This window comes from Octopus sinensis, linkage group LG25 (assembly GCF_006345805.1).
Source record: "Octopus sinensis linkage group LG25, ASM634580v1, whole genome shotgun sequence".
In the NCBI taxonomy this organism is placed as follows: Eukaryota; Metazoa; Mollusca; class Cephalopoda; order Octopoda; family Octopodidae; genus Octopus; species Octopus sinensis.
In genome coordinates this window covers 20939313-20966389 of record NC_043021.1, presented here as the reverse complement: position 1 = coordinate 20966389, position 27077 = coordinate 20939313, and the positions used below count along the sequence as shown (strand labels likewise).

At 41.4% G+C, this 27077-nt stretch overlaps 1 protein-coding gene across 1 annotated transcript; it reads left to right on the top strand.

Moving 5' to 3' along the window:
• The first annotated feature begins 5039 nt into the window (after nt 1-5039).
• Nucleotides 5040-25384, top strand: LOC115224402. Its single transcript, XM_029795299.2, has 8 exons — nt 5040-5318; nt 6850-8017; nt 12192-12343; nt 15928-15989; nt 16690-16834; nt 18404-18503; nt 21574-21675; nt 24477-25384. Exons 1-8 carry the CDS (start codon nt 5206-5208, stop codon nt 24900-24902), a joined length of 2268 nt encoding a protein of 755 aa, XP_029651159.1. The 5' UTR covers nt 5040-5205; the 3' UTR covers nt 24903-25384.
• Nucleotides 25385-27077: the final 1693 nt, after the last annotated feature.

Here is a 27077-nt window from a genome sequence, read left to right as displayed (position 1 = left end):
GTTGGTATCTATGCTTCGATAATCATAGCTGTGGGGTTAGAAGCTTGCTTCCCAACCATATTGTTCTAGGTTCAGTCTCACTGCATGGAACTTTGGGCACGTATCTTGTATTATAGCTTCAATGGTTTGCAAGATAGAATCGGTACTCTTATTGTGGTCATGGCCTCACTCTTCTCAGTTTCTCCTCGTAGATCCACCAGTTGACTTCAAAATCTTTTTGAGAAACCTCAGGGGGAATACATTCAGTTTCCTAGCCATCCCTACTGTTCTCTTTCATATCTCACTGATTTATAGGTTGCAGAATGTAAAACAATGGAGTTATATAGATGAAATTTCACATCAATTCTGATGTCTGAGACTGCCCAGATGGACTGCATATGCTAAAACACTGATGCTGCCTTTCCGATCTTGCAGTCTATGTCTGGTTCCACATTGCTTGAGTTGCTTACAACTCTGCCCAAATAAGTGAATTGGTTCGCTTTTTCCATCTTGTGGTGGTTAACGCTGATAGCTGCTTCTTGGTCCATTGGTATTGTCTCTTTGGCAGCGAGCTGGCAGAATCGTTAGCATGCCGGGCAAAATGCTTAGCAGTATTTCGTCTGCCGCTACATTCTGAGTTCAAATTCCGCCGAGGTTGACTTTGCCTTTCGTCCTTTCGGGGTCGATTAAATAAGGACCAGTTATGCACTGTGGTCGATATAATCGACTTAATCCATTTATCTGACCTTGTTTGTCCCTTCTATGTTTAACCCCTTGTGGGTAGTAAAGAAATAGGTATTGCCCACTTTCCTCTCGTGGCAACAATAGGATATGGTTATATATAACAGTCTTTTGGGGGTACACATATGGTTAAAAATTGGTTATACAGCTACAATCAACAAAATATTTTAACAATTTTTTTTATAGAGTTCCTAATGATATTTAATTATAAAAGTATAAAAGGATTTTATTTCGAACATCAAATGGTTATGGGGGGGTCCAGTAGACTAACATGAGAAATAAAGGGGTCCGTATGCAAAAAGGGGTTGAGAGCCACTGATCTATAGAAACCAGGTCTGAGAGCCCCACTGGAAAACTTATTGGTGATGATGAGAAGTAGCTGTGTCATCTGCGGCTGAAAGGTGGAAGGAAGGAACTTATTTGGGGATTTAAGGAGACAAAAATTAATTCTTTGCCAGTCCAAAGCACTTTCGTAAGTTTGTCCTAAATGTCCATTGCGTATTTTGGGACTTTTACTCTTTTTAATTGTTTCAGTCATTTGACTGTGGCCATGCTGGAGCACCACCTTTAGTCGAGCAAATCGACCCCAGGACTTATTCTTTGTAAGCCTAGTACCTATTCTATCAGCCTCTTTTGCCGAACTGCTAAGTTACAGGGACATAAACAAACCAGCATCAGTTGTCAAGCGATGTTGGGAGGGAAAACACTCACACACAAACATATACACACACATACATATATATATACATATATACGACGGGCTTCTTTCAGTTTCTGTCTACCAAATCCACTCACAAGGCTTTGGTCAGCCTGAGGCTATAGTAAAAGACACATGCCCAAGATCTTTTTGGGGTCAATAAAATAAGTACCGAGGACAGTTGTGTGAAGAAGTGTCACACTCTAACAGTGGAGGGAACCTGTGGAAGAGGTAGACCCAGGAAGACCTGGGATGAGGTGGTGAAGCACAACCTTCAAACGTTGGGCCTCACAGAGGCAATAACAAGCAACCAAGACCTTTGGAGATATGCTGTGCTTGAGAAGACTCGGCAAGCCAAGTGAAATAGTGGCCATGGCCGATGCCAGTGTTGCATAACTGGCCCATTTTAAAGTGTGACAGTTATTTGGTAGCCATAATAAAACTCCAAGTTTCAGATGTCGGGGAGGAAACCATCACCGGCATCTCTTCAGTTATCAGGCCATCGAAAAAAATGCTATGAAAAATGACCATTAAACAAAGGAAAATTACTGTGTGATTGACCGCTATTAAGACAAAAGAGCTATTAGAATGACCACTAAGTTAGGGGAGGGAGTAAAGGTAAGGGGGTAAAAAGGTTCGTAGTATTCGCGTAAGTGTGCATATCTATACATACACTTGCACGTCCACATTTTTATTCCCTTACCTTTACTCCCTACCCTTACTTAGGGGTCATTCTAATAGCTCTTTTGTCTTAATAACGGTCAATCACACAGAAATTTCCCTTTGTTTAACGGTCATTTTCATAGCATTTTTTTCAATGGCCCAATAACTGAAGAGATCCCGGCGTGGGTTTCCGCCCGACATCCGAGACTCGGAGTTTTATCATGGCTACCAAATATTGTCACATATTATATTTACAGATAAATTTCTTTATTTACATAATATCAAGGTCTCTTTCATTCTTTTGTTGTATTACCATTTCTATCAATAGAATGCAAATTTTGACTAATACTGATATGCCAACCTAGGTTAGAGTTTTTGTGAGTTTTTGAAAGGTGTTCGAAAAAAACCCATGCAAAAAATTAACTTTTCTGTATAGGCCTTTTCCCGAGTTTTTTCTTTGTTTTTTAATTTACAAGGGTTGTATTTCGTTTGGGGATTTGGTTTGCAAGATTCTTTATATAAGTTCGTGTGTTGAAGCATATTCTGTTGTGTCTGGGGAGAGTAATTTTCTTTTTGTGCCTTATAATGTAACACACTCACCGGTAAAATTTCCACTTATTTCCTATTGAAAAGGTTGCAAGACGCAACGAAAATTTTAGGAAAATAAAAATAAGAAATAAGTGGAAATTTTACTGTTGAGTATGTTACATTATAAGGCACAAAAAGAAAATGACTCTCCCCAGGCACAATAGTATATATATTTCGAAACGTAGAGTAGATGAAACCATGGCGACTGAAGAAGGGGTTTTTTTCCTTGTGTTATTCGTCCTGTACTCTATTTTTTTGTTGTTTAAGAAAAATGCCCAGTTCCTTGGGTTTGTGTCTATGTTTTCGTTTCTCATTGTGTTCGACGTTTTTTTGGTGTCCTGTCCTCATATATGCGTGTATATATACATGTAGAGGTAGGTACGTACATATATGTATATATATATGCATATGTTTTATTTATTAATATTGTTACGGGTTTAACTAGTGCAGTGTTTCTGTCCCACATAGGAATAATGGCACCATCATGTCTGGTGAAAATGTGACAGTCTTTTGTCTAATGGAGGACTAATGGGTTTTGGAATGACCTGTGACCTTGTGCGGGTGAATTAGGGGTCGCTCTGGACACCCCTTGAATATGTCGTGAGAGAGGATGAGGGGGCAGAGAGGGACAGGCAGAGAGTATGGTAGAGCTGTCAGGAGAGGGTAAGGGACAGTAGGCGATAGCGATAGAGTAAGAGCAGAGGGCAAATAGAAAGGATAAGCAGTAAGGGACAGATTGAGGATATAGATAGAGTATAGGGACCAGGGCAGTTAGAGAGGGTGTGAGCGGTACAGAGGGAGATGAGGGAGTGGAAGAAGGACAGAGACGAAGTGAGGTCTTGGCAGTCGTTGAGCGGTCGTCGAGGAACACAGACGGATCTTGGAGTCGCTGGCCGGTCCTCGAAGAAGACAGACGGACCTTGGATTTAAGGAGCAAGCGTTGGAATTCTTAGGAGCAAGTTGGATGCGAGAAAGCTTGGCGGCACAGAAGGGAATTAGCAGTATTCAGAGGAATTAGCAGTATTGAGAGGAATGGGACACTGGCAGATTCAATTAGGAATTGAGGTATGTGTTTGTGCATTGATATGTGTCACGGTGTATTGAACAGTGAAAAGAATAGTCAAGGACTCTGTCGATGTGGTCGATAAAGGACATTGTGAGAAGAAGAGTAAAGGACTTGTTGATTGTGATGTTTAGGAAGAGACTTTAAAGAACTGTTGTCTTGGGACGTGTACTCTTGAATTGTTACATGATGTTGTATTATGCTTTGAGTTGTACTCTTGAAATGCTGTTGTATTATGTATTGAGTAGTCACGTGCATGCTTTGATGTATCTTGATGTTGTAACAATTGTAATTGTCGTATAAACTGTTGTTTGAATATAAGCCAGTGTTGCCAGTTGTTGCCTTGCCTCTTTGGGTTGTATCTCGGGTTGTGCCTCTGTATCTCTGTGCTGTTGAGGTTGTGGCAGTATCTATCTGTATCTCCTCTCTCCGCCTCTTTGGGTTCCGTGGCGGAACTTGTGTGAGCCGTTCGGGGCGAGCGACGACGGCGGGCGACGACGGCGGGCGATTCCGTCCGTTCCGTAACAATATTATATATATATATATATATATATATATATATATATAAAGTTAGTGTATATTTAAACACAAAAGAGGTGACCTTTAACAGGCCACCTTACGTGCTAGAAGGAGCAGTCAAGAACATCCAAAACCACATTTATGAGCAATTTCAAGGGAATAAAAAATAAAAACTTTTACCATATTCTGTTGTCTGGGGAGAGTCATTTTCTGTTTGTGTTTTATAATTTAACACACTCACCTATTCAATAGTCAGAACTATTGAAAAGATTGCAAGACGCAACGAAAATTTTAGGAAAATAAAAATAAGAAAAACGCGGAAATTTTACCAGTGTGTGTGTTATATTTCTTTTCCTTTTCCGTGACCGACCAGGCCATCAGATGTTGTTACACATCGCTGGTCACAATGCGCTTCGCATTGTTTTAGCCTTCAAATGACGCCACCCCGCTGGCTAAGCGAGCAGGCCAACAGAAGAAAGAGTGAGAGAAAGTTGTGGCGAAAGAGTACAGCAGGGATCACCACCATCCCCTGCCGGAGCCTCGTGGAGCTTTTAGGTGTTTTCGCTCAATAAACACTCACAACGCCCGGTCTGGGAATCGAAACCACGATCCTACGACCGCGAGTCCGCTGCCCTAACCACTAGGCCATTGCGCCTCCACGTGTGTTATATTATAAGGCACAAAAAGAGAATGACTCTCCCCAGACACAGCAGAATTACAAGGGTCGGTAACTCTAAGAAATCATTATATATGAGTTATTTCCCATGTCTTAACTTCCGGCATCTGATCAATTCAAAAGTTTCGCCAGGTTCAGACTTGCAAAAATACGAAGTCTCTAAGCGCAGCCGTTTGCAATATTTTTGTCGGTAGAAATCCTTCTTTTACGAGAAATATTCAAATATTGAAAAATTTCTCTTATGCTTAATATGTGAGAGAAATTATTCGTCAACAAATTATGGACGTTTTGATGGAAAAACGAAAACAATGTGAGAAACTTTTGAGCAGACTCGTCGTCGCCGGACAAGAAACGGCGGATTCTCTACAAGATATTCACAAACTACTCCGCAGGTATACCTTATGGGTTTCTGATACTTTTGTCTTTATCTAATACGAGTGGAGAAGTGGGGAATATTTCTTTTTGTTGTAATAGTCGCAAAGTTTCGGCCGTTGCGAAGGCTTTAGCCTCGGGTCGACCAAAGACTTGTGAGTGGATTTGGTAGACGGAAACTTAAAGAAGCCCGTCGTATATATGTGTATATATATATATATATGTGTGTGTGTGTGTATATGTTTGTGTGTCTGTGTCCTCCAAACATCGCTTGACATGTATATATATGTATACATATACATATGTATGTGTGTGTATATGTTTGTGAGTCTGTGTTTGTCCCTCCAACATCGCTTGACAACCGATGGCGGTATGTTTACGTCCCCGTAACTTAGCGGTTCGGCAGTGGCTGTGTGGTAAGTAGCTTGCTTACCAACCACTTGGTTCCGGGTTCAGTCCCACTGCGTGGCATCTTGGACAGGTGTCTTCTACTATAGCCTCGGGCCGACCAATGCCTTGTGAGTGGATTTGGTAGACGGAAACTGAAAGAAGCCTGTCGTATATATGTATATATATGTATGTTTGTGTGTCTGTGTTTGTTCCCCTCGCATTGCTTGACAACCGATGCTGGTGTGTTTATGTCGCCGTCACTTAGCGGTTCGGCAAAAGAGACTGATGGAATAAGTACTGGGCTTACAAAGAATAAGTCCCGGGGTTGATTTGCTCGACTAAAGGCGGTGCTCCAGCATGGCCGCAGTCAAATGACTGAAAGAAGTAAAAGAGAGAGAGAGAGAATAAGTACTAGGCTTAGTGGATTACGTTCTCGGAATTTGGAACCTAACCGTTTATTCCATGCGCTTGTGTAGTGTTCGAATACCGTTGGTCATACCATGGTTATGCTCCTTATTAATTATTCTACTAACTATAATGCAGTCAGTTCATTACGCTTCAACCCTAAGTTGCTGGACCAACATAGGCTTGTATATTCTTTTACTTGTTTCAGTCATTTGACTGCGGCCATGCTGGAGCACCGCCTTTAGTTGAGAAAATCGAGCAAATCGACCCCAGGTCTTATTCTTTTGTAAGCCCAGTACTTATTCTATCGGTCTCTTTTGCCGAACCGCTAAGTTACGGGGGACGTAAACATACCGCCATCGGTTGTCAAGCGATGTTGGGGGGACAAACACAGACTCACAAACATATACACACACATACATATGTATATATATATATATATATAATATATATATACATGTATACATATATATACATGTCAAGCGATGTTGGGAGGACACAGACACACAAACATATACACACACATACATATATATATATACATATATACGATGGGCTTCTTTCAGTTTCCGTCTACCAAATCCACTCAGAAGGCTTTAGTCGGCCCGGGGCTAAAGCCTTCGCAACGGCCAAAACTTTGCGACTATTACAACCATGCTTTAGCTTCATTACTATGGCAACATTCTGGATACTTATTGATTAGACCATGTATATTTTTTTTTTTAATTACTGTTTATTTTTATTTGTTTGTTTCAGTAACCGGAAGAAGATTTTAGCCGATTCAAAAGACAACTACCCCACTGTGTCCAGTTATAATCATGCTGCAGAAATAAGCAGTATAACATCACCTGGGTATTGTGACAAAAGACGAGCCCATAAAACAGCTGCAAACAGAGAAAATATCTCTTTTGAGAAACCATTGTGCAATCATTTAGAAAGTTCACCAGTCAGAGTCTTCAAGTCTTTGTATGATGGAGGAAATAAATGCTTCGACAGTAGCAGTGCCCTGCTCACAACTGGCTTCTTTGATGATATCCATAGTGTTAGTGTTGGAGCTGACGAGGATGCTGTGCTCTTCGATGATTATGAGAAAGCCAAAGATAAGGTCGATGATGCCACTAGCTGGGATATTCCAAAAGAAGAAACTAATGTTTGTGAGATAGGCATGGGGGGTGATATTGCTATTGACAATGCCGATGGTCAATTGGTTTGTGATGATGAAATTGATGTAACTGATGGTGGAGATAGTTTTTTCATTGATTACTTCATTGGGAGTGGTGATAATGTTGATGATGATGATATTGTCGCTAGCAAATTTTCTTTGGAAAACCATAGACTTGATCAGTTCGTACCTGTTGAGCCCCCATCCATAAGCCCTTATCTGAACAATGATGAATTAAATTGTCGGACACCAAATGCCACAAGCAAAGCAACATATCCACAAACTCCAAAATCTCAAAACCATCATCTTCAGATCACCAAGGATAAGTTCTTAGAAGAGTCGACAAAGGAGGAACATGAACCTAGAAGTCCACTCAGAATTTTGTGTTCTGATAACTGGGCAAGCCAGTGGCGTAATAGTTTTACCATTGATAACGATGATAGTGACTTACAGTTGAGTGATAATGATCTGAGTGATAGCTGGAAGCTTGAAGACAGAAGCAGCAGCCATCTTAATGCCAGCGCTGAAGAAAACCAAATGAAACTACACAACAAGATCTTGGACAGCTCACAAGAAGGTGCTGGGAAAAAGGAAGAGGTTGAAGATCCTGGTACAGTGGAAATTCGTCAGTATTCTTCTCAACTCAATGACAGTGGAAACCTGAAGAAACCCAGTAGAGTTTCTGTTGGTATCAAAAGACATTCGAAAGTCGGTAAAGAAAATATCTGCAGAGATGCACCAAAATCTGCATTCAAGAGCCAGGTAAGAAATTTCTGCAACATGTTTATGTTGAAGGTGAAGAAATATGTGCGGTGGTGTTGGTGGTTAACCTCAGGTCAACTTTGATCAAGCATTGCCTATGATCAAAGGCATACCACATCTGGCCATCCCTCCATCAGTGTTTTCATGTGTTGTGCTATATTGTCTATTGTATCATTCTTCACTTACAACCTAGCATAATATGAGGGAAATTTGGCTACTGTTTCTTTGCAAGCTGGTAAGTTGGTAGTGTGTAACTTGAGAGGGAAATAATATTTTTTTTTTGCTGTTATAGACACGTAAAAAGCACCATCCGATCGTGGCCGTTGCCAGCCTCGCCTGGCCCCCGTGCCGGTGGCACGTAAAAAGCACCATCCGATCGTGGCCGTTTGCCAGCCTCGTCTGGCACCTGTGCCGGTGGCATGTAAAATGCACCCACTACACTCACGGAGTGGTTGGTGTTAGGAAGGGCATCCAGCTGTAGAAACAATGCCAGATCAGACTGGGCCTGGTGCAGCCTTCTGGCTTCCCAGACCCCAGTTGAACCGTCCAACCCATGCTAGCATGGAAAGCGGACGCTAACCGATGATGATGATGAAGGAGCTTGGGCTAATGAGGAGGGAGAGAACCAGTGAGACAGTGTGAGCTGAAGTAAGTGTCTCTATGTAGATGCTCAATATGCTGGAAATAGCAGCCAAATCTCCAATGAGACTCCAAACTGTAGTTTAAAACAAGGACATAATAATGTATAATGTGATTCTAGATGTCCAAAAACTGATGAGATGGTCACCGTTGGATCATAAGTCTACTGAATTAAGACTGACTGAGGTTAAAAATTAATATGGACCAATAAGTGATCTCTATATGGTTGCTAAACTGGCAAGAAGTAGAAGCCAAATCCCACTACACTCACAGAGTGGTTGACGTTAGGAAGGGCATCCAGCCGTAGAAACATTGCCAGATCAGACTGGGCCTGGTGCAGCCTTCTGGCTTCCCACACCCCAGTTGAACCGTCCAACCCATGCTAGCATGGAAGGCGGACGCTAAACGATGATGATGATAAATTTAGACACACACACATATATATATATATCAGTGGTCTGCAGCCAAGCTGGGGCACTAGCTTGAAGGGTTTAGTCAAACAAATGAAACTTAGTACTTTTTTTTTCCTTAGCCTGATACTTATGTTGTTTTCTTTTGCTGAACTGCTAAGATATGGGAACATAAACTAACCAACACCAGACAGAAACTGAAAGAAGCCCATCGTATGTATGTATATATATATATATATATGTGTCTGTGTTTGTCCCCCCAACATCACTTGACAACCGATGCGGGTGTGTTTACATCCCCGTAACTTAGCAGTTCAGCAAAACAGACCAGTAGAATAAGTCCTAGGCTTACAAAGAATAAGTCCTGGGGTTGATTTGCTCAACTAAATGCGGTGCTCCAGCTTGACCGCAGTGAAATGACTGAAACAAGTAAAAGAGTAAAACAGAGTAAAGAGTATATACTTTTTTACTTGTTTCAGTCATTTGACTGTGGCCATGCTGGAGTACCACCTTTAGTCAAGCAACTCGACCCCAGGACTTATTCTTTGTAAGCCTAGTACTTATTCTATTGGTCACTTATACCGAACCGCTAAGTTACGGAGACGTCAACAAACCAGCATCGGTTGTCAAGCAATGTTGGGGGCACAAACACAGACACAAACATACACGCACACATACATATATATATATATATATATATACATATATACAACGGGCTTCTTTCAGTTTCCGTCTACCAGATCCACTCACAAGGTTTTGGTCGGCCCGAGGCTATAGTATAAGACACTTGCCCAAGGTGCCACACAGTGGGACTGAACCCGGAACTATGTGGTTGGTAAGCAAGCTACTTACCACACAGCCACTCCTACTCCTATATGTGTGTGTGTGTCTTTGTCTCCCCACCATTGCTTGACAACCAGTGTTGGTGTGTTTACATCCCTGTAATTTAGCGGTTCAACAAAAGAGACTGATAGAATAAGTCCTGGGGTCGATTTGCTCGACTAAAGGCGGTGCTCCAGCAGGGCCGCAGTCAAATGACTGAAACAAGTAAAAGAATATGTATAATATATACATAAACAGAGAGATCTAGTAACTCAGTATATCCTTCTCAAATTAGTGCTTATGATCTCTCAGTCTTTGAATGACATTAGAATATTAGCAACCGTCAATTGACAAACTCAATCTAAAGTGCCTTTCAACAGGTATGGCTTCAGCACTTGGCATTCTCACCCTTCTCTGTAGAAATTTTATTGCTTATGGCTAATGAATGCCATTAATGCCTGCAAAGTGTCTTGAATGCAGCATTTGAACCTGTTGATGTCAACATAATGTTTCTACTGGTTTCACATTACTGGACTTTGGCCATTCTGGAGTTTACATTTTCTTGCTCTCTCTCTCTCTCTCTCTCTCTCTCTCTGCAGAAGTTTTTTTTTTTTATTCATTCAGATTGAATTCAAATATTTGCTCTAGTGTACTATTTTTATTTTATTGATGCTTATTGATCAAAATAGCTAAGTTACCTCCTAATGTAAAGGAATGCAACCCAACACACCATTTTGCCATATTACACACACACACACATGCATATATATATTTCTTTACTACCCACAAGGGGCTAAACATAGAGGGGACAAGCAAAGACAGACAAACGGATTAAGTCGATTACATCGACCCCAGTGCGTAACTGGTACTTAATTTATCGACCCCGAAAGGATGAAAGGCAAAGTCAACCTCGGCGGAATTTGAACTCAGAACGTAACGGCAGATGAAATACGGCCGGTGTGGTAACGATTCTACCAGCTCGCCGCCATATATATGATGGGCTTCTTCCAGTTTCCATCTACCAAATTTTACTCAAGGCATTGGCCAGCTTGAGGCTATAGTAGAAAACACTTGCTTAAGATACATTATTTACATTTGACGGATATTTGTCCTCATCTTGTTTGTTGTTAACACAACGTTTCGGCTGACATACCCTCTAGCCTTCATCAGGTGTCTTGGGGAAATTTCGAACCTGGGTTCTCATTCCTAAGGTATTTTTCAATGCTGTTGTTGTTATTATTATTGAGTGAAAGAGCAGTGCATGCCATCAAAGTGACATTGGGGTAAAATATACGAAGCCCAGTATACCCATCATGACTACCCGTCTGATAAGGATACACCAGGCACATGCATCACAACCATATGTGCGCGACAGGGTGATCTCATAAACAGCACCTGACCTTGCAGGTGGGGGCCCAGTTAGAATTTTCTTCTGGTCGAGTAACCCATCCTGCTCAAAAGGTCCATTATATTATTATTATTATTATTATTATTATTGTTAGTGTTCAGGTCACTGCTTGGAATCGAACTTAGAATCTTGGTGTTAGTAGCCCATGCTCTTAACCACTATGCCGTATACCCGTGGGTGTATGTTGTGTTAGCAACAAACAAGATGAGGACAAATATCCATCGAATGTAAATAGCGTACATTATTCCTCATCTCTTAAATATAGAACTGTACTTGCTCAAGATGCTGTACAGTGGGACTGAACCCAAAATCATGTGATTACGAATGCAAACTTCCTAACCACACAGCCATGCCTGCACCTATTTCAAATCAGTTTTTTTTTTTTTTTTTTTACATCTTTTTTTACATAGGCGCAGGAGTGGCTGTGTGGTAAGTAGCTTGCTAACCAACCACATGGTTCCGGGTTCAGTCCCACTGCGTGGCATCCTGGGCAAGTGTCTTCTGCTATAGCCCCAGGCCGACCAATGCCTTGTGAGTGGATTTGGTAGACGGAAACTGAAAGAAGCCTGTCGTATATATATATATATGTGTGTGCGTTTGTGTGTCTGTGTTTGTCCCCCTAGCATTGCTTAACAACCGATGCTGGTGTGTTTACGTCCCCGTCACTTAGCGGTTCGGCAAAAGAGACCGATAGAATGAGTACTGGGCTTACAAAAGAATAAGTCCCGGGGTCGAGTTGCTCGATTAAAGGTGGTGCTCCAGCATGGCTGCAGTCAAATGACTGAAACAAGTAAAAGAGAAAAGAGTATCTTATCTTTCCTTTTTGATTGATCATTTTTCCATTGTATTGATTTCTATTTTCGTTTTCTCTTTTGGTACTTCTTTGCATCTTCAGAAAGAGAAACTGCTTGGATACGATTGGATTGCTGGTATCCTAGACAACCGTCAGCATCACTCTACAACACACTTGTCCAACGAGCACTTTGACAAGCTGAAGTCCTTCTGGAAGGAATCTCAAGACAGAAGATTGACGGATGTCAACCAGCTGTATGCCAAAGACTTTCATTTCATTTTTTTTTTAATTAACATTTGATTTGAATGAATTAGGGTTCTGTTTTTTTTAATGAATTGGTGTTCTTCTTTCTTTCTTTTATTTCAATGACAATGTTGTTGTTTTTTTCTTGGGGCACCAGCTTGAAGAATTTTAGTCAAATGAATTTACTCAAGTACTTAGGCCTTCAAGTCTCGTACTTATTCTATCAGTCCCTTTTGCCAAACCGTTAAGTTACAGGGATATAAACACACCAACACCAACTGTCAATCAGTGGTGGAGGTCAAACACATACACACGATGGGCTTCCTTCAGTTTCCATCTACCAAATCCACCCACAAAGCTTTGGTTGGCTGAAGGCTCTAGTAGAAGGCATTGGCCAAGGTGGACTGAACCCAGAACCATGTGGTTGGGAAGCAAGCTTCTTACCACACAGCCACACGTTGCTTTTCTTATTACAAATATTGCACATTACCACTGCATCTATGTATTGCAAATATGTCATCATCATCATCATCGTTTAACGTCCGCTTTCCATGCTAGCATGGGTTGGACGGTTCGACCGGGTCTGGGAAGCCAGGAGGCTGCACCAGGCTTCAATCTTGATCTGGCAGAGTTTCTACAGCTGGATGCTCTTCCTAACGCCAACCACTCTGTGAGTGTAGTGGGTGCTTTTTACGTGCCAGGGGAGACTAGTAATGGCCACGATCGGTTGGTGCTTTTTACGTGCCACCAGCACGGGGGCCAGTCGAGGCAGAGCTGGCATCAACCACGTACGGATGGTGCTTTTTACATGCCACCGGCACAGGTGCCAGGGGAGGCTAGCAATGGCCACGATCAGTTGGTGCTTTTTACGTGCCACCGGAGGCTGGCAACGGCCATGATCAGTTGGTGCTTTTTACGTGCCACCGGAGGCTGGCAACGGCCATGATCAGTTGGTGCTTTTTACATGCCACCAGCACGGAAGCCAGTCAAGGCTGTGCTGGTATCAGCCACGTACGAATGGTGCGTTTTACATGCCACCAGCACAGGTATCGCAACTACAATTTCCATTTGATTTTTTTATGTTGATGTACTTGACTCAATAGGTCTCCTCATGCGCAGCAGGTCGCCCTACGATCCAAGGTAAGTACAGCAGGCCATCCTGCGATCCAAGGCACTTTGGAAGGGCTGGGGCTTCTATGTGAAGCTGGTGCAGGAAACAGCCATGAACTCACATTATTTGTCGGATGCCTGAAAGTGTTTAGTTGCATTCTTTACATCTCAGGTTCAAACCTTGTTGCTGTCAGCTGCGATTTACTGTACTTTATCCATGCTTAATGTCAGAAATTTATGAGTTGAATGTGTTGGACAGGTGCTCGATGCACAGATGGTAAAAGGATACATAGCACTACCTCATGTCTCACCTTGCTTCTCCAGTGTCCAGTTGAGTCATCATCAGTATTCTATGCCGGCACGGGGTGGATGGTTTGACAGGAGCTGGCAAACCAGGCTGCACCAGGCTTCAGTCATCTGTTTTGGCAAGGCTTCTAATTCCAGCTGTAGAAACCTTGCCAGATTGGATTGGAGCCTGGTGCAGCCTCCTGGCTTGCCAGTCCTCAGTCAAACTGTCCAACCCATACCAGCATGGAAATCAGACATTAAGCAACAATGATGGTAATATATATATATATATATTATCAATAATAAAAGGGTAAAATCAATTAATTATTAATTAATTTTACCAAGTAGTATTCAGTATGTATGAGGACCATTTAAGGTATATTTAAAACATTACTTTATATAATTAGGGTTCAGTAAAATATTTACTTTACCACACACTGAACCTTTATTTTTGAGTATACATTGTCTGGGAGATTTTTGTTATAGTAGAAGAAATAGCTGAGATTTTTTGGCTGCTATTCTAAAAGTTCAGTGTGTGGTAAAGTAAATTATTTTACTGAACCCTAATTATATAACGTAATTATATAATGTAATTATATATTATATATATATATATTGGTAAAACGGTAAGATAACAAAATAGCCAGATAACCGAAGAGATGGTGTTGTGGATTTCCACTTCGGCATCTGAAACTCAGAGTTTTATCTTGAATATCGAGTAATGTAACATATTATTGTATATATATTATATATATATATATATATATCATCTACTTTGCAGTATTTCTAGAAAACCTCTTGCCCAAGGAACCACACATATGATATATTGCTGGATGCCCTTCCTAACACCAACCACTTTGCAGTGTGTACTGGGTGCATTTTTCACGGAACACTAGCACAAATGCTATATTTGTGTGGCACCTGGCATGTGTGCTTCTTTCAAGGTCCTTTTTTTCACATGATGCTGGCATGGCTGTTTTTTTCCATATGGTACCAGCACGGCTGCTTTATTCATGTGCCACTAGCATGGTTACCTTTTGCATGTGTTGCTGGTACAAGTGGGTTTTCGGTTTGAACGGCAGTTTTTTCTAGCGGTGTCATATGAAATTGTCACCCATAATTATGACCCTAGTATCGATGTATTGCATTTCAATCTATTTTAGGGTTAGGGTTAGTTAGGGTTGGTTACGGGTGGGTGGAAGGGTATCTTTTTTTTTTTTCATAAATGTAAATAAACCCAATCTGTTTCTTAAACGAGGGACATATTCATACGACACAGAATGTTGTTTACCTCAATGGACGTCAGTGATTGGTTGAAATTGCAGAAATTGAAGAAAAAAACCCCAAATATCTTACAAACTATAGAATTTTCTCAATAAAGCCAAGAGAAAAAGATGTTTTATAAACACATTCTACCAATATACGAAGTTTAAAATTTTTTAGTTACCTAGAAAGTATGTTAAAAACTGCTGTTCAAACCGAAAAGATCCGGTTTTTCTAAATGGTGCCAGCACTGGTGCCCCTTTTTTTACTTATTTTTATTTTTTGCAATTGAATAGAAGAGTGAAGTGAAAGAAAACGAAAATGTTTCCATTTACACATCACACAAGATCTCTCTCTTTACTCTTTTTACTTGTTTCAGTCATTTGACTGCAGCCATGCTGGAGCACCGCCTTTAGTCGAGCAAATCAACACCAGGACTTATTCTTTTGTAAGCCCAGTACTTATTCTATCGGTCTCTTTTGCCGAACCGCTAAGTGACGGGGACATAAACACACCAGCATTAGTTGTCAAGCAATGCTAGGGGGACAAACACACACACATACATACATACATATATATATATATATATATATATATAGATATATATACATATGACAGGCTTCTTTCAGTTTCCGTCTACCAAATCCACTCACAAGGCATTGGTTGGCCCGGGGCTATAGCAGAAGACACTTGCCCAAGATGCCACGCAGTGGGACTGAACCCGGAACCATGTGGTTGGTTAGCAAGCTACTTACCACATAGCCACACCTGCGATCGTTTTTTTTTTATAATTACTTTTTAAACAAATAATTTGGAAAAAGCAAAGCTTTAAGTTTCTTCCCTTTTGTACTTCTTCCCCTTCGTACTTTTTCCCCTTCGTACTTCCAGTCTCTTCAATCTCCATCATTTCTTTATTTTTGCTTTTATTTTCAAGGGAGAACTTTGTGGATGCATCACATGAACCCCAGTTGATACAAGATATACTGACTGAGTCTAGTAAGTTTTCCCGCATCTTTTATCCTTTACCTGTTTCAGTCATTGGACTGTGGCCATGCTGGGGCACTACCGTGAAGGGTTTTGTCAAACGGATTGACCCCAGTACTTATGGGATTTTTCTTTTTTTTTTGAAGTCTAATACTTATTCTGTTAATCTCTCTTTTCCAAACCACTAAGAAATGGGGATATAAACAAAGGAATACTGTCTGTCAAGTGATGATGGGGGAACAAACACCGACACAAAGATACATACATGCACATGCACCCAACCAGCAGGCTTCCTCACATGCCCATCTACCAAACTCACAAGGCATTGGTCAACTCAAGGCTTTTGTAGAAGACATTTTGCACAGGGTGTCTTACATATAACGTGTGTGTGTGTGTGTGTGCATCCCGTCCAGCTGAGGGGAACACACACACCACAGAAACCAGGCCCACGAGCCTGGCCAGGCTTGAAAGGGGCACATAAAAAAAAAACTAGATAAAACATGTAGCTTTGGGATTTCAGTGATGTGATTGTCTACTTTTAGAATGACATTGCCGGGTAGGTGTGAGAGGCTGGATCTAGCTGGATTGACTATAAAACAGATAGAATATATGGGCCAGATATGTCTGGATTGAATGCTTGAAGGGTTAAGAAAATTCTTAATTACCTATTCAATTGTGATTGTCTTTTTTTTTCTTTTCTTTTCTTAAACAGAAATCAAATCATACCATGTTAATGATCGGTTATTCTCGGAACCAATGAAGAAAAAGTCTTTCTTAACTTCTGAGTCATCTGAAGTCAATAACAGTCGAAGCAGTGCTGAGAGGAAACCCACGTTTTCATCCCCAAGATATGTCAGGTAAAAATCTTATTTTCTTAGCAGCATCAGTGCCAAGCAGTGTTTAAGTGTATGTGAAGTTTAGGTTAAAATATGTTTGTGACATATTTTGACTTCTAAAGGCAAATTCCCTGCAGTTACTATAGAGAGAAAAATTCTCTCTCCTATGATGAAAGTTGCCCGTTATCAGATTCTTGGATGCAGCATTGCTAGCTCTTTAGCCATTATCAATGGAAAATACCAAAGGGAGGTCATTCTGGGCAGATTTAAAGCTGTAGCTTTAATTAAAACACAGTCAACAACATTGACTGAGCTGCACCATGGGGCTGCCTGGTTGAAAGAAATTCAGCAGTATCAATGCTAAGCAGTGTTTAGGCATAAGCAAACTTGTGATATATTTCATTTTCCAGAAGCAAATTCAATACAATTACTGGGGAGAAAAAAATTCTGTCTTATGGTAAAAGGTGTAAATCACCATATCCCTTCAGTACTGTCCCCTATCAGATTTCCCGATGTGTTTTCTAGCTCTTTAATAATTATCAATGTGAAATACCAAAGGGAGTTAACTTGATAGCATCAGTACCAAGTAGTGTTATTTTCTTAATTTTTCTTTGAAGCTAAATTGAAATTAAATCCTTTGCTGAACCACAAAATCATAAGGGTTAATGTAAGGTTCCTTCCACACCCTGTAATCTTTCTTTTTTTCTGTTGGTATTCGCTGGATCAATGTGTTTAGGTGCAGGAAGAAATTCTAATCAATGCCTTGTGAATGAATTCAGTAGACGAAAACTTCGAAGAAGCCTGTTGTATATATATATCTATGTATTTGTGTTTATCCCCAGTCACTGTTTGACAACTTGTGTTGGTTTGTTTACATCCTTACAACCTAACAGTTCAGCAAAAGTGAACAATAAAGAACCAGACTTTGATAGAAAATATAAGTTGCCGCTATGATGAAATTGCAGCTGTGATACCAGTGCCGGTGGTACGTAAGAGAACCATCCGAACGTGGCCGTTGCCAGTGCCGCCCCGACTGGCCTCGTGCCGGTGGCACGTAAAAAGCACCCACTACACCCATGGAGTGGTTGGCGTTAGGAAGGGCATCCAGCCATAGAAACATTGCCGGATCAGACTGGGCCTGGTGCAGCCTTCTGGCTTCCCAGACCCCAGTTGAACTGTCCAACCCATGCTAGCATGGAAAGCAGACGCTAAACGAAGATGATGATGAAGTCCTGAGGCTGATTTGTGTGATTAAATACTTCAAGGCAGTGCCCCAGCATGGCCACAGTCCAGTGACTGAAACAAGTAAAAGATAAAAGATGTGTGTCTATTGTTGCTTAATGCAGGGTTATAGTTAGGAGAGTCCATTTTATATGTATGTGGAAAGGTATGGAACATTACACTAATCAAAACATGGTATTAAAATGTGGTACCAAAAAACAGGTTTCTATGTACAACTTGCAAATCAAAGAATGGTTGCAATTTTTGGAGCAAGGAAGTAGGGTTCTTTTTTTTTTTCCTTTGTTCATTTGTCTAGTTTTTATTTCATTGTGTTTTCAATCTATCATTCATGTTCTTTGCCTTTTGTAGAATAAGCATGCCACAAGATCTGTTGTTGACCAAACGCCAAGTCAATAAAGCTCCTCGAAAGGGCACTTGTGATACCACTGACACTCTGTCACTTGGAAAGGTCTGTGGGTTTTTGTCTTTCTGTTTCCCATATGTTTCCCATGTTTTTCTTTTTTTTTCCCCCATATGTTTAGGAATTGTTTAATGAGACAATGATGAATATGATCATCTTCATTGTCAACAACATCATCTTCATCGCCGTCATCATCATCATCATCGTTTAACATCCGCTTTCCATGCTATCATGGGTTGGACGATTTGACTGAGGTCTGGCGAACCAGATGGCTGCACCAGACTCCAATCTGATCTGACAGAGTTTCTACAGCTGGATGCCCTTCCTAACGCCAACCATTCCAAGAGTGTAGTGGGTGCTTTTACGTGCCACCAGCATGAGGGCCAGTCAGGTGATACTGGCAACGGCCACACTCAAATGGTGCTTTTTATGTGCCACCTGCACAGGAGCCAGTCCAACGGCACTGGCAACGACCTCGCTCGAATGTTATTAATGTGCTAATCTGTGCTAATCATCTTTGTCAGTACCAGCAGCAAATCATGCTGTTCTGTCTTAAAAAAGGAAGGACACAGTGAAAAATGTAGTCTTAGAAAGAAGGACATACTAAACAATCCAGTCCTAGAAATAGCAGCTTGATTTCCAAGAAATCATGTTTTACTGCCTTAGAAAAAGGAAGGACATACTGAACAATGCAGTCCTAGAAATAGCAGCTTGATTTCCAAGAAATCATTCTGTACTGTTTATGCAAAAGGAAGGACATATTGAACAGTGCAGTCCTAGAAATAGCAGCTAGATTTCCAAGAAATCATGCTTTACTGTCTTAGAAAAAGGAAGGGCATATTGAACAGTGCAGTCCTAGAAATAGCAGCTAGATTGCCAAGAAATCATGTTTTACTGTCTTAGAAAAAAGGACATATTGAACAATGCAGTCCTAGAAATAGCAGCTAGATTTCCAAGAAATCGTGCTTTATTGTCTTAGAAAAAGGAAGGGCATATTGAACAATGCAGTCCTAGAAATAGCAGCTAGATTTCCAAGAAACCATGCTTTACTGTCTTAGAAAAAGGAAGGGCATATTGAACAATGCAGTCCTAAAAATAGCAGCTAGATTTCCAAGAAATCATGCTTTACTGTCTTAGAAAAAGGAAGGACATATTGAACAGTGCAGTCCTAGAAATAATAGCCAGACTGCTATTTCAGTGACCACATAGTGGCTCTCTGTTTGGCTTTTGTACAAAACCCAAAAGAAGGATTTACTTCAACCAAATATCTCACAGTCAAAGACCATCAGAAGAATGACAACTCCAGGATATGTAACATAGGTGTACCCCTAGCAAAGAAGCAGGGTGGCATACATGAATAATTGCAGTCTTTGTTGCTGTTTAGAAGAATCTCTGTAGAGGAATATCTAGATGCAGATATGGTTAATATAATTGCTGTAGAAATGGTTGAGAAATGGATGAACACAGCTGGAGTGCATATGCTGGATTGTGTGATCAGGGTTTTAAACAGATATAATCATCATCATCATCATTGTTTAGCGTCCGCTTTCCATGCTGGCATGGGTTGGACGGTGCAACTGGGGTCTGGGAAGCCAGAAGGCTGCACCAGGCACCAGTCTGATCTAGCAATTTTTTCTACGGCTGGATGGCCTTCCTAACGCCAACCACTCCATGAGTGTAGTGGGTGCTTTTTACGTGCCACCAGCACAGGTGCCAGACGATCGGATGGTGCTTTTTACGTGCCACCGGCACGGGGGCCAGGCGAGGCTGGCAATGGCCACAATCGGATGGTGCTTTTTACATGCTTTTTATATCAAAAGCAACAATGTGTATATGTATGTATGCATGCATACATCTAATGTTCAACATAAAAACAAACATGTGTGTGTGTGTGTGTGTGTGTGTGTGAGACAGTGGTAAGCTGGCAGAATTGTTAGGATTCTGGCGAGCTGGCAGAAACGTTAGCACGCCTGGCGAAATGCTTTATGGTATTTTGTCTGCCGTTACGTTCCGAGTTCAAATTCAGCCAAGGTCGACTTTGCCGTTCATCCTTTCGGGGTCAATTAAATAAGTACCAGGGTCGATGTAATCGACTTAATCCGTTTGTCTGTCCTTGTTTGTCCCCTCTGTGTTTAGCCCCTTGTGGGCAGAAACTGAAAGAAGCCTATTGTATATATATATACATACACACATATATATATATACATACACACACACACACATATATATATATATCATCATCATCATCATCGTTTAACGTCCGTTTTCCGCGCTAGCACGGGTTGGACGGTTTGACCGGGGTCTGGGAAGCCAGGGGCTGCTCCAGGCTCCAGTCTGATCTGGCAGAGTTTCTACGGCTGGATGCCCTTCCTAACGCCAACCACTCCGCGAGTGGAGTGGGTGCTTTTTACGTGCCACCTGCACAGGTGCCAGGGTGGGTCTGGCATCGATCACGATCGGTTCGAGCTTTTAATGTGCCAGCGGCACGGAAGCCAGCCAAGGCAGCGCTGGCATCGGTCACGTTCGGATGGTGCTTTTTGGGGGTGCAGGTAATATAGGGAAGCACCAGTGGGGAGGGTTGGGGTGAGGAACGATGACAGCTAGGGTTGATGCAGGTTCGTAGGAAATAAAACGTAGGACTTCACGAGTGGGGGAGGGGACTGGAAGGAGATAGCCGGTTGAGGCAGAGTGACAGATTCAAAAACAGAGAAACGTAGGATAGGTGGGGGGGGGGGTTGATGATCTGCAGCGCTAGCTGCTTATATATATATATATATTTATATATATATATAATGTGTGTGCATCTGTATTTTTCTCCCACCCAACTCAGCAGTTCAGCAAAAGCGACTGATATAATAAGTATTAGGCTTAAAAAATAAGTCCTGGGATTTATTTTTCAAGTAAAATCCTTCAAGGCAGTGTTCCAGCATGGCCACAGTCAAAATGACTGAAGCAAATAAAAAAAAAGACTATCTCTGCCTCCCTAACCACTCATCCCTCTGCAATTGCATCTCTTTATCTTTCTCTCTGCTGTATCCGCTTTGACGTCAGCTTCCTCTCACATACACCGTAGTATAACAATTGCTTCTCTCCTATTTTTTTTTTCTTCTTACACCAGCACTGTGTAATGGGATGGAACAACACCCAACATGGCAAGCTGGCCACAGCTTCTAGCATCAGCATCAAACATGCTTCGGGTGGCAGAGCGAAAGAGACACTGGTAAGTCCCTGACAAGCAGCAATTTTATAAACTTTCGTCCCTTGGTTCTACTCCCAGCTCGGTTAAAGGGGTCTTGTCTTGTGAGTAACTACTCCTATTGACAATACCCAATGAAAATATGCTACTACATAACTAACTGGCACTCCATCTGTTATGACGATGAGGGTTCCAGTTGATCATCATCATCATCATTGTTCGACCATGGTCGAGACAATGGAATTTACCATGCTACGCCAGACTTTACGGTCCATCATGGCATTACGGAGGTCCTGTTGCTGGATGCCTGTATCCCTGGAGATTACATCAGGGTAGGAGAGTGTGCGCCCTCTGGTATTGCGAGTAGATGGCTTCCAGAGGAGAAGAGTAGAGATTACCTCTTTTTCAGCTCTACAACAATGTCCAGCAAACTGGACTCTCCTACCTTTCACAAGAGATGACACAGGTGGTAGTTTCCCATATATTTGCATTTTGGTTGGATGACGCTTCCACGAGAGATTTTGAGCTCTCATAAGGAGGCGAGTGTAGGTTCCATCCAACCGCCTCTCAAGCTTCTTTGATAACGTCCAGGTCCAGTTGATACTGTATTTGCATACACCTTATGTTGTAATACGACCGTAAGTGAGGGTGTTTCGGTGACATATTTCTCCTCTTGTACAACCACGGCCGCATCCCAACATAACATATCATAACATAATGTTATATAAGCCATAAGACATGTTTGTATGCAGTGCCAGAGTAGATGAATAAAGGGACGCCAAAAACCGTTCTACTTTTATAAAGAGAAGATAGATTCTATTCACTGTGTACAAAGTGATTTGTGATTATTAGCGTAGTGTTGTGTCATGAATGCATGCTTATAATATTTGTGTCTGTGTGGTGTTCGTGTGTGCAACAATATAAATCAATGGAACAGCCTGCTCATGAAATTAACATGCAAGCGATTGAGGACTCCACTCTTCTACTATAGCCTCGGGCCGACCAAAGCCTTGTGAGTTGATTTGGTAGACGGAAACTGAAAGAAGCCCGTCGTATATATGTATATATATATGTGTGTATGTGTTTGTGTGTCTGTGTTTGTCCCCCTAGCATCGCTTGACAACCGATGCTGGTGTGTTTATGTCCCCGTCACTTAGTGGTTCGGCAAAAGAGACCGATAGAATAAGTAATATAATTTCTTGGGGAGATTCAGCGTGACTGTGTGTGACAGGGCTTCCCCCCTTTGGATTACAGGTACAGTTCACTTTTGCCAGCTGAGTGGACTGGAGCAATGTGAAATGAAGTGTCTTGCTCAAGGACTACAGTGCATCACTCGGTCCTGAAATCAAAACCACAATCTTATGACCATGATTCCATCACTCTAACCACTAAGCCATGCGTGTGGTGTATATGTAAATAGAAATGGTATCTACACAATCTTTACATACATGCGAGTTTTACTATATATATGCTCACACACACACACACACATACGTAATTAAAGACAAGTTGGTAAGTAGGTACAGGCATGGCTGTGTGGTTAAGAAGCTTGCTTCCCAACCATGTGATTTTGGGTTCAGTCCCACAGTGTGGCATCTTGGACTAGTGTCTTCTGTTATAGTCCCAAGCCAACCACTTTCTTGTAAGTAAATTTTGTAGATGGAAACTGAAAAAGCCTGTTGTGTATATCATCATCATCATCATCATCGTTTAGCGTCTGCTTTCCATGCTGGCATGGGTTGGACGGTTCAACTGGAGTCTGGGAAGCCAGAAGGCTGCACCAGGCCCAGTCAGATCTGGCAATGTTTCTACGGCTGGATGCCCTTCCTATATATACATATATATAGGGAGGATTCAAGAAAAAAACAAAAGACAAAAACAGGTGGTGTAGACAACAAACAGATGTATTAGTATAATGCTCAGGAATTGAAAATGTCTTTTACGTTTCGAGCCTACGCTCTTCCACAGAAAGGAACACAGAAAGAAACAAGGAGGGAATAAAAATGTGTGTAGTGGCTACCAGTCAATCATGGTGACAATATAATATAAATGTATGTGTGTGTCTTGACCTCATGATGGCTGCAAGCAAGTGTCACAGTCATACAAACATAGCTTTTCATTTTCCAATGTTCTGTGGAATATTAGCTTACTTGGAAACAGGTGAGATTTAGCGACAGGAAGAGAATTGTCCAGCAGCTGTGATGGAAATGGTGGATGTGCATTTCCGCCTTTTTAGGCTTTATTTGCAGCATTTATGTACTGACAGGAGTGGCTGTGTGATAAGTAGCTTGTTTACCAATGACATGGTTCTGGGTTCAGTCCCACTGCGTGGCACCTTGGGCAAGTGTCTTCTACTATAGCCTGGAGCCGACCAATGCCTTGTGAGTGGATTTGGTAGACGGAAACTGAAAGAAGCCCATCGTATATATGTATATATATGTGTGTGTGTGTATATGTTTGTGTGTTTGTCCCCCCAACATTGCTTGACAACCGATGCTGGTGTGTTTATGTCCCCGTCACTTAGCGGTTCGGCAAAAGAGACCGATAGAATAAGTCCTGGGGTCGAGTTGCTCGATTAAAGGCGGTGCTCCAGCATGGCCGCAGTCAAATGACTGAAACAAGAAAAACAGTAAAACAGACAGCTGCGTGCCAAGATGGAGTCCATCGCTGTTGATATAAGGAAAATAATGATTGAAAAACTACTGATGTTGCAATTGGTTGGTTGACTGAATTAAAATTCGTTATGTGCAAGAGAAGCAGTTGTAGATTAAAATAGCTATCTGCATATCATATTTAATGCAAATGAATAAAAATTTTACTTCCAGACAATGGAGGAGGCAGAAAATTTAGCAGCTGGAACTTCGTCTCTCTTTCAAATGGACAGTGGTATTCAACACCTCAGCCAAAGGCCAGCAGACCATCGGTTGTTCACTGCTGCCTCTAGAGGAAAACGCCAGAATGAAAGCTCAAAAGAACCGCAAATGCCATTGCATCAGTCTGAGCCAGCAAACTGTGATAGACACAACCAAGAGACTTTCAGCTCATTTCTGCAGAACGTTACCAATACTGCTTCAACTTCTCCCGTTACTGGACATTCATCTCGCCACTCCTCTGGTAAAACAAGTACACTGTCCACCAGTGAACTGTTGGACAGTACCTACTCTCTCATCAAGCATTTAGATCAGCTGAAGGCAAAATATGAAAAAAAGAAACTGATCCGACAACAACAGCTCCAAGGCATGATTACGTAGCAATGCTAAATGAAAAGTCACTCTGACCATCTTGATTCAGCCTTTTTAAAAATTTTTTGTACTTCTTTGAAGATGTTTCCATTGTTTGTCTCGTTATTCTTACCCCTTAAATCCCCAATCAAGCAAACCTTTATGATGAAAGGTGTTCCAACCTTGACCATCCTGTCTGTTTTGTTTTAAGTTTCTCTTGTATTATCAGGTATGTTCTTCCTTTTTGTTAAGTGGTAGTTTGTGATGTGATTTGAGGGAGATTTCATTGCTATTTCACATCAGATAATGATGCAGGAGGGAGTAGGGACATCACCCATTAGCTTATGTTGTTGTTGTTGCAAATGTAATGTCCGTGAAATAATTGTGTCAATGGTTAGAGCGTTGGGCTCTCGATCATGAGGTAGTGAGTTCAATTCCCGGACCAGGTTATGTTGTGTTCTTGAGCAAGACACTTTATTTCTCGCTGCTCCAGTTCACTCAGCTGTAGAAATAAGCTGCAACATCACTGGTGCCAAACTGTATCGGCCCCTTTGCTTTTCCCTTGGATAACATCAGTGGCATGGAGAAGGGAGGCTGGTATGCATGGGTGACTGCTGGTCTTCCACAAACAACCCTGCCTGGATTTGTTCCTCAGAGGGAAACCTTCTAGGTGCAATGCCATGATCATTCATGACCAAAGGGGGTTTTTATACTTTACCCCTTATTAAGTGCCAACAGTCTCCATAAGACTCCCTACTGATCCCACTTATGAACTGACTAAAGTGCCATACCTACAGCAAGACCCAAATACATCTTTGTCTGACAAAACACAAACAAAATAAAAAAATCTGTTTTGCACCCATCTACTTATTTCCATTTCCCTAATGTTGAGTTGTGACTGGGTATTTACTAAGCTTTTATTAATTAATTAATTAATTAACTGTACTCCATCCCAAGTAATTTTGTGATATTGTGCCAATGTGTAGCCCTAACCAGAGTCTCGTGAGTGGATTTGGTAGACGGACACCAAAAGAAGCCCGTTGAGTATGCATGTATATATATATGGATATGTATGAATGTATATGTATTATTTAATACCCACTTTGCATTCTGGCATGGGTTAGACAGTTTGACAGGAATTGGTAAACTGGAGAGCTGTACCAAGCTCCAATCTGGTTTGGCTTTGTTTCTATGGCTGGATGCTTTTCCTAATGCCAACCACTCCACAGAGTGTAGTTGGTGCTTATTACGTGTCACCAGCACTGGTTAGAACTCTGATATGAATATTATTTAAATTATTTACATTTGACGGCTATTTGTCCTCATCTTGTTTGTTATTAACACATTTCAGCTGATGTACCCTCCAGCCCTCATCAAGTGTCTTGGGGAAATTTCAAACGTGGGTTCTCATTCCTAAGGGTTTTTTTCAATATTGTTATTGTTATCATTTTTCAAGTCACTGCCTGGAATCGAACTCGGAATCTTGGGGTTAGTAGCCCATACTCTTAACCACTATGCCATATGCGCACAGGCATATGGCGTAGTGGTTGAGAGTGCGGGCTACTAACCCTAAGATTCCGAGTTCAATTCCAGGAAGTGATCTGAATAATAATAATAATGATAATATCGATAAATACCTTAGGAATGAGAACTCAGGTTCGAAATTTCCCCAAGACACCTGATGAAGGCTGGAGGGTATATCAGCCGAAACGTTGTGTGAACAACAAGCAAGATGAGGACAAATATCCGTCAAAATGGAAATAATGTACATAATTCTTCATCTCTTAAATATAGAAGTATGAATGTGTCAGCATGGAAAGCAGACGTTAAAGGATGATGATATATACATGTAAGAATGTATATGTGTATATACACATATACAATCCCCACTCCCTTCTGACACCTTGGTAATATCTGACAGCATATATTATGACCTTCATGCCTCTCATATCTATGCTCTGATCCTTGTTACTTGTGAATATACCTTGGCACTTCACCATCTCTTTCCTGCTCTCTCTTGCACTTTTGCTGTTTCCCTCTCTCTCTCTCTCCCTCCCTCCCTCCCTTGCTCTTCCCTCCTGCTGGGTAGCCATATATCTCCTTTACATCAGGAGATGTTGTGTTTTGAAAACAACACCTAATAACCTAACGGTATATCTTTTCTACCCCTCTGATGAGATTTTACCTAATATAATGATTTAATTA